The sequence below is a fragment of the Meleagris gallopavo genome, chromosome 11 (genome assembly GCF_905368555.1).
Source record: "Meleagris gallopavo chromosome 11, MGAL_WU_HG_1.1, whole genome shotgun sequence".
Lineage (NCBI taxonomy): Eukaryota > Metazoa > Chordata > Aves > Galliformes > Phasianidae > Meleagris > Meleagris gallopavo.
In genome coordinates, this window is record NC_139414.1 from 16788121 (window position 1) to 16797523 (window position 9403).

Genomic DNA, 9403 nt, shown 5'->3' on the forward strand with positions numbered 1-9403 from the left:
CACCGACAGTAGAAAATTCATTTTCTCACCAGGACTATACGTTATGGAACCGTCTTGGAGCAACCCTGGCAAATGGGGATCGAAGCGAAGAAGCTGTTGAGGCTTACACACGTGCTTTAGAAATACAACCTGGCTTCATTAGGTCCAGGTACAATTTAGGCATAAGCTGCATCAACTTAGGAGCATACAGGTAAGTTACAAATACGTGTAAACGAAGGAGTCAGGGATCATATCTACCAAGAGAAAATTCATTTTCTAGCTGGAGCTGTTCAAGAAAAAAAAAAATTAGAATACAGTTTAATTATCTCAGCTAATATATATATATTTTTAAAAGCACTGATAAATGAGTAATATTTTGTTTATATCCATACAACCTACATAACAGAACAACTGAATTTAAAAACTGAAATCCTCCATTCAACAAGCTGCTTAAGCATCTTTCCTAGCTCTAAGTGCAAGTAATCCTATCATCATCTATGGGATTGTTCTCACATTCAATCCTGTATTAAAAGAAAAAAGAAAATATAAAAACTGTGTCTATAAGGGAAAGTCCAGTTAAAATGCTTACAGTAGTTAATATTGTCAAAAGTACTTTTAGTACATCCTTTAGGAAACACAGGTTTACTATATAGGGGTCCTTACTGTCAGCTTAAGACGTTTAAACGTACCAATAAAATAAACAATAAAGCAGACCAATAAATTAAGGTCTGGACTACCACAAGCCACGTCCACTTGTTTAAAGAAAATAAAAGAAGAGTAACACAGAAAGGCCTGTGAGGTGCACACACACCCGAGTGTATTTAAAAAATACACTCAATTCTAGAATGCTATTTCCTGAAGTTTTATGCTATTCATTAAGCAAATTACATTACATCTTTCTTTTCTTTCCTACAGAGAGGCTGTCAGCAATTTTCTCACTGCTCTCAGTTTGCAAAGGAAAAGCAGGAATCAACAGCAGGTTCCCCATCCTGCTCTATCGGGCAATATTTGGGCAGCACTTCGAATTGCTCTGTCTATGATGGACCAGCCAGAACTATTTCAAGCTGCCAACGTGGGCGATCTAGACATTCTGTTAAGAGCTTTTAATCTAGAGCCGTAATACAAAGCATCCACAAATTAAGTTATATTAGGAAGCAGAGAACTCTTTTATTACTCATCTCAAAATGATCACAATTTAAAAAAGATCACGGTTGTAGATCAGTAGGGGAATTCTCTCAGATGTTATTCAAAAAAGAAAAGTTCAAAAGCACAAAATATTCTAAATATGCTCAGACTCAAAGGATCCAAATGAGCAGCAGCTGATCTGACGAAGCCCTGAGTTAGATGAAGATCTTCATCCCATGCAAGCTCTCTCTCTCTCTATATATAGTCACACAAACAGATATATGAAGAAATATATGAAAAACAAACCTAGATAATAATTATCGCACGTTAAAATGGCAAGCAGCGCATCCAAGGAACCTGCATAGTTGCTCATCTCACTCTGCTGACATCACTTTGCCATGCAACATGAATCCTCCGTCCTTTGCTTTCTCTGAAATATCTTCAAGGTTCATCTTTAACACAGCTCTGAAAACAGATGCATGAAAAAGGGATGCATTTTGTTTTGAATGTATTTATTAGTCGGCAACTTTGCTTCCAGAGGTACCTTGATTAATTTGGGCCAAGTTTGATGCAAACCACGTGCGATATTAACGGGAACACTACGTGGAGGTCTATGAGATGAGGCTATGTATATATTGAAAGGACAGCTGTTGCAAGCAGAAGCAGTAATTTGCACTAGAATTGTTGCTGTTTAAACCAGCTACCCCTGGTCGTGGACAGAGAATGTCTGCTTCAAAGGAGCTCACAGCAGGATCTGTCAATGTGTACTTATGCACTTTAATCTTTCTTTTTGTAAAATTGTGCTATGCTTTATTTTTATTTTAATTACTAAAAACAGAATATACAGGATAGCCTTGTTGGCACAGAGGACCAAATATCATTTTCTGAAATGTGATAAGAGGGTTTTCGATATTCTTATGTTTAAATGATGCAAATACAATATAAACTGCAATATCTATTAGAAAGATTATTCTATTATGCATCAGGTACTACATATGCATGCATGTGCATGCACATATTATGTGTATTATGTCATTCAAAACATATTAAGCCACAGAGCACTTTTGCAAATAAAAGAAGTCTTCATAGGAGCTCATACCTGCAAAGCATGCTCAAGGGAAAGTTTCTGCTGAAAAGTATCCTCTATTTAATGCTTGTATGATGGGGACTGAGGGACTTGCCTGCTGTTGTGGCAAACAGTAGCAAAAAGTTTCAGTGACATCTATCACAGCAGGCTAAATGCTTAGATATCATCAGTACTTCTAGCTCCCTAAAAATATATATGCATTTCATTTTAATTTTTCCCTGCTTGGATGAATGGGGAACAGCATCGAGGGATGGGGCTGCACAGTTACACAACAAAGTTACAGCATGCAAACAGGCTTAGCTCGAGATAAAGGTGTCAATCAAATACAGGAATATATATATTTCTAAGGGGAGTCACTTTCAGTTATTTTATTTTATTTTTTTTTTACTACTTTTTCTGAACAGTGGAAAAAACAAATACAATTGGATAGCACTGCATTGATTCATGGCCAGGGATGCAAGGTGCAGGGTAGACACTTGAGTGTGATGAAGTGGAATGAGCAGCACATTTCCTGTAAACAGCACTGAAAACAACAACAAAACAGAAGAACTCAACTGCTTAAGAAAAAAAAAAAAAATCGCATGCACAAATCACAAAGTAAGAATCTCTATGAGAGTTGGACAGTTCCACCAGTATGAGCTTTTAAGTTTCTTGCAGCTGTCTGTTATTTTGAGCAATCGCTTAAAGGAAAATTCCATCTCAGTTAGTGCAATCACTGCATCTAATTAACAACATAATTGGTTAAAATAATCATTTCTTATTAAAAATAAGAGGCTTACCTCTCATTCAGACCTGCAGAATAGAAGTGCTGAAACAGCTACAAGAATTTTTTAATAGTGCTCTATTGATTCACTGTTTATAAACATTCCTATTTATCTATCAAGCATATAATGGCAAATTATTTCTTCAGTTTTCCCTAAGGACTGGTTATCAAAGGCTGCCTGGGAACGACATTTTAGCTAAGCACGCTGCTGTATGCATATCTGCTGACAACAGTTTGCTCTTTGCTTTGACAGCGATGTGTGATGACAGCCCCGTATTGATAAGGCAGAGCAGAAGGTGCACTGCAATTGAATCTGGGAAGTGATAAGAGGGAAGGGAGGCAGCTTTGAGAAGAGACTGTAAAGCAAAGGCATATGTGCTTAGATTTTGCTTGATGCCCTACCATCACACAAGTCCTTCTAGAATATCAGCTGTGCTGTGGGATAATTAGGGATTACCCAGAGGAATGAGCTGCTCAAAAATTATATTTTTATACCTCTCAAATAAAAAAACTCAAGTCAGAATGACAAGGAACATTTGATATTGATGAGGGTTCACTAAACCTCTATTTTTTTTCTCTATCACGTGTATGACTAACACAGAAATTTTGTTAGGAAAACTTGCTGGGCAGCCTCTGTGCCAGACTTCCCTGCATTCAGCAGCTCTTGGTACTTCTAGGTTCAGTGCTGTGCATACTTCAGTATTCTGAGCCTTACTGTCCTCCTGTAGCCCCCACCATCAAACACTGTCAGTGCACAGGACAGGACTCCGCATGGTCAGGAGACTGCAGCACATTAACATCCTAGGAAAGAAGTGCAGCCACTGTAATTTTGACCAGGCACAAGGCAGGATAAATAAGGCTGCTGAACAGTAGCATATTAGTTTGAGGGTGAGAGACAGGAAATCTGGATCTTCTTCTCATTGCTCCCTGTGAGCTCCCCCCAGTCAACATCTCCTCCTATCCCCTGCTCATCCAGGTGTGCAGGGAAGGAAGGGCAGGCAGCCACTGTGCACTGTGGAATCACACAAAGGCAGAGGAACGCTTCTGTCTCACAGACTGTATGTGTAGGGTAACCCACGTAAATTCAGAGAAGGCAACACAAGTATGTGGTTGCCCAGATCCAAGCAAGAAAGCAGTTTTACTTAAGGACTAGAAATTTCAGCAGAGATGAGATCCTGAGCACTCCTGGGTCACAACAGCACAGAGCCTACAGGCTCATGCTAAATAATGCTGTGATAGTTTATCATCACCTCCCATTCCTGCTTCCCCTTCTTGTTACTCCCTTCTTTCTCCAGAGGTAATGTATCACTGCCAGATAATTGATTCCAAGCTTTTGAGTCATTCCTCTGTTTTACATATTTCACGCAAGTAAGCAGTACTTTCCTAACCCAAGCTTGTGACTGTCCCTCTCCTCTGCAAAGATTTACAAGTATTTATTTATAACAAGTCTGATCCATGAAGCTGCTGAATGCTCAAAGTCTGTGGTCTTTGCATGATTAGCTCAAATGCAGTTACCAGATGAGGGCTGCCCTCTGATAGCACTGCATGTGCTGAACAGTAACCAGAATCAAAGGGATTATTTACAGAGTGAGGCTTTACAATGAAAGCAATAGGCTCATTTCTTGCTGATCTTTTGAAACTGTAATGACTCTAATACCCTTGTTGCAATAGACTGGTTTGTTTGCTTAAAGTGTGGATTTGATCTTTAGGTAAATACAAACATATCTGTATGTAATGGTATTTTCTTAACATCTGTTAAATCAGAGCACTTCTGCAACTATCCAAGGGGAGGTTCCATTAAAGCTAAACCTCCCCTTGACAATATTGCATGCAACCTCACTAACAAATAACTGTACTGAAATACAAATACAAAGCATGTGGTGCTGCTACCCAAGTATATGTTTAGAGAATGCATGCAGAGGGTGCACACACAGGGTATTTTTTAATCTATTAATCAATATCTTCTGTGGGATATTTTAAAACCACTTTGCATCTGCCAAATTGAAGACTGAGTTCAGGTTATTTGGAAAAGTTTAAACAAAACACAGAGCCCTTTTTAAACCTCAACCTCAGAAATCACTGTGTTGTGGATTTCATGTTTAATTATTGACAAACATCTGCAGCAAGAGAGCCTGCAGACAAGTTTTGGTATCCTCTTAAGAATCAAGAAGTGAGATGCACACAGTTTTCACCATGAAGCTGGGTGATTGGGTTTGCATGTTTCCTTTACTAGTTAAAATTAGACAGCACCAAACCAGAGAAAAAGATTCCCAGAACCACTGAAGCCACTGTCATCTTGTGTGCACTCACCATGGCCAGGCTTCTCAAGCTTGCCCACTAGCTCTGAAGGCTGCCCGTCCCTCTGACTGTTCTGGTTAAAACACGTAGACGTAGAACTTCACAGAGCTGACAATCTCCTCCATCCACCAATTTCAGCTGCGGGTGCCTGACTCAGCTGAAAACTCAGCACAAAGAGCTGAGTGGGTCAATTTGGAAAACCTGGGCTTGACTGCCAGGCAGGCAGGAGGATCTCAGCAGCACCAACAGATCAGCCAGATGATCTTACCAACATTTGTAGAGCACAGGCCTCTACATCAGGAATAATAACTAAGGAATTACCAGCAGCTAGAGGCCTAAATCACTGTCTGTCAGAGCCAGTGAGAATTGGGACTGTCACACAGATTGGCTGTAGATCTCTCTTGCCTGACCACGCGTCTGCAAAATGAGACATATTAGTTACTTCTCATAATAACCCGCAGAGTTAGAGAGATTTCTGGTCAGCAGTGTTGTTAATTTTGCAGTCTGTACAGTAAATCTATGTTGTAACTGCTTATAATACTGAGCATTTACAGATAGAAGTGGCAGAAAATTGCACTGCACGTTGTGAAAATAATTGGTGGTTTAGGCCATATGAAATATAGTATTATCTATTATTCAAACCTCATCTAGGTAGAAATCAGATTATTTCATTATAGTTCTATTTCTGGACTGCTGAAATATATCAGAGACAAGGGTACCATATGCATGAAGTGACCACTGATGCTTTGAACAAAGCTAAGCAAGAGGAAAAACAGGCATGCCACAGAACCCACAGAAAGTGTCAGAGCCTCAGCCCACAAGCAATAGGTACTATGCACGAGAGAGAGACAGAAGGAATACTAAGCTGTAACTTTACAAATGCTTGCACATGTGACAGCAAGCTTGCACGGTCAAGACTTAATGTGCTTTGATCTTTTTTTCCCCTTCCACATTTACAGACTGTCGATGACATTGGCTAGAACTTTAATTTAAACAGCCTTTTTAACATCAGCAATTATTGTAAATTCAGAAAAATCAAAACATTTATAAATATATTTTATATATCAGAGTATAACATATCTAAAGTAAAATAAAACTATATAGTTTTGAAAGGTATTCTGTGCAGCTGCTTCTATACACTGTAAACTGTTTGAAAACCTTTGCAAACTTGCATTCGTTTTTTTGGCTTTATTTTTAAGCCAACGTACAAGAAAGAAGAGACTGTAGGGTTGGCAGATACTTTCACCTGGGCTGTCTGAAGAGCCGCGCTGCTGTGCAGACGTGGTGGGTCACATCTCCTGTTGGTGGGCAAGTGTACGTGCAAGGCATCGCAGCGAGGTGGATGCAGAGGTGGGAGTTCAGCCCTACTCCTGAATGTTTACATTCTGTTACAAAGGTCCATACAGACTCAGACTGAGAATCTGAGTCTGCAAGAACGTATGGAGTTTTAAAAAGAAAATGTTTCTTATGACAAATAAGTCACCTCTCTATTCCCAGTGCGTTATCAGTTGTGTACAATATTAAACACAGAACTGTAGTTTACTGATGCTTTAATTTGTTGTTCCCTTGCACTGCTCTTGAAAATAGTTGATTTTTGAAGAAATAGATTATTATGTGCATATTGGATGTGTGAAATTTATTATGCTCATAGTTACTATTTGCAGAGCACCATTTAATGTAGTATTTTTGTACTGTAATGGAAGCATGCCTTCCTTGGGTTCTTTTCCACATAATAAATTGTATTTATTTATCTGTATTTATATCTGTGCAATTTTTAAATATGTTTTAAAAAATAAAACTTTGTCTGTGGCTTCAAATATTTCCAAATCGCTTCTCCATTTGTAGAAGGTTTTCATTTCAAGTAAAGAAGTCAAAGAGGGACCTCTTTGAGAGAAACAAAGGATTTTTAATCCAAGGCTTCTTTCCTATTGTTTATGATGTAGCTGTGCTTCTCTGCATAAACATTAAGCCTAGAAGATTTTAATTAATTCATCAAGTTGCTCTGAGGTCGTTTGTTTGGTTATTTTTTTCCTCTTTTTTTAATTCCTTTTGTTTAATTTCTTTTTTATTTTTAAATATTTCAATTATACTTACAACTGGAATTCATAGCAGCCAAGGACTGGACCAAGGGGTTTTGCACATACGCTCTGTATGAAGAAAATGGAAAAAAAAAGAAGTATGAGAATTTTTCCTGAAGATTATGCAACTGCACACTTCAAAATAAAAGCAGAAGTAATGTTATGGCACAATCCTTCTGGATGGAAAAAAGAATAAACAAGCAAACACCAAAGCCAACTTCAAGTGATTGACAGACTTGCAGAGGAAGGGCTTTTTGCGAATGGTTTTGCTATCGGAGACTGATGTAAGCACAGACATGAGACAAGGACAGACTCCTGTGCCCTGCTGTGAACAGAGCAGCTGTGACAGTTACAGCAAAGGGCCACTAAGAAACAAAGTTAGAATCTATCTGAATACCTGTTGTCACAGCCAGTGGACACTTACCACAGGCCAGAAAAACAAATAGCTAGCAAACAAACAAACAAACAAAAAAAAACAGACAAAAACAGACAAACAAAAGGACAACAAACAGGAGATAGAGCCACAGTTTGCCTGTGGAAGGAAACCTCTTGTCAGAGAAGTCAGCTGGCTGCCTGTGGCGTAAGCAGCCTTTCACTACAGAAAAAAAGGGAACAGACACTAAAAGCTCACTAACTCTTAGGTTGAAAGTAGTTGTGCTCTTAACAATGGTGTGTTTTGCCAGGAGATGTTCTGGTTAGTTTTTTGTTGCTTGGATGTACTGACAGAGAATAAGCAGCAGTGTCCATTAGTTATGTGCCCCACGGCACAGACCAGGGACACAGTACTGCAGTCCTGAAGGCAAAGCAGGAGAGCGGCTGGGAGGAAATCCTACATACAGAACTGCTAAAAAATAAAAACACCTTTAAAGGCACAATATAATCACTTACTGCACACCAGCTGTCAGACATGCATCGTCTCTGGTATGGTTACAGAACTCATCTTTCATCACAGCAGTCAGTTCCATGCTTATCCATGTTAAGCCTGTGGCACACCTGAGAGACAGAGAGGTGTTATTTCCCACTCTTGTGAAGAGGAGTAGAGCACAGAGGTGGTATTCACCTGTCAGCTACTTAATATTGCCTTCTCCAAGCAATCTGCAGAAGTCAGCAGGCACATCTCCAGCACGGTACATCACCACATGAAGTCTGAACAGAGCCCTAAACTCTGCCACTCAGCTTGCAGGAGGAACCACAATCCCTCACCTTGTTCCAGTTGCTGCAAGTGGTAACAGTGTGGTGCAGAGCGGCCTGCCACGGTCACAATGGACATCTGTGATAAAAGGAACCAACAAATCATTACATTTAGACTTCCAGGATTGAACCATCTTTACCTTTCTTGTCATCGCTCAGTACTTAACATGGCCCCGACTTCCATGTCAGAAAAAGCCACTTAAGACCTGGAAGGTTTACCTCTCGCATCTCCTCTGGCTCATGATCCCCATGATCCTGTGAAAAGATGAAAGGCTCACCATCCATCAGACTCCTGTTTTGGCCTATTCCTCAATCTACCAAAGATCCCAGTGGTTTCATGCTACTATGCAAATTTATTGCATAAAAGGAAAAATAAAAAACACCAAAATTTCTGCTTTATTGATCAGCAGGTCAAATTCCAAAATGAAAATGAATATGAGGAACTGCAGACCAAGATAAAGCTTTAACTGAACAGCAAGGACCAGAGTAAAACAATGGCAGAGTTCATGCGGAAGAGTGCTAACTCTCGTGGTCAAAAATAGCAATTGGCTTAAAATGTACAAAAAATTAAACTTAGTTTAAAACTTATTTTCTAGTTTTGTCATGTTTAATATTCACCCAGGACTTGGGTTTTTCTTTGGTTTTTTTTTTTGTTTTTTTCTTCTTTAGAGGAGACATTTATTTACCTGTTGCCATCCAAAAAACTGCCATGAGTCACAAGAGATCAAGCCCCTTACAAACTCCTGTTCCCTATGCACGTTTTTATGTAACACACCAAACATCACCACAGGAAGTAAGAAAAGAGGCAGCACCAAAACATACTTGGTCTGCTCCTCTTGAGTTTGGACAGGAGAGAAAGAAAGAATCCACACAACCACAAGA

General features: G+C 39.3%; 1 protein-coding gene across 1 annotated transcript in view; it reads left to right on the top strand.

The window, feature by feature from the left end:
• PEX5L (peroxisomal biogenesis factor 5 like) overlaps positions 1-5669 on the top strand; it is a 96860-nt gene extending 91191 nt beyond the window's left edge. Inside the window, exons 14-15 of the mRNA XM_085233407.1 lie at positions 33-190; positions 895-5669. Of these exons, the coding sequence (XP_085089533.1) occupies positions 33-190; positions 895-1099 (363 nt within the window). The 3' untranslated portion in view covers positions 1100-5669. The remainder of the gene's footprint in view (positions 1-32; positions 191-894) is intronic.
• Positions 5670-9403: the final 3734 nt, after the last annotated feature.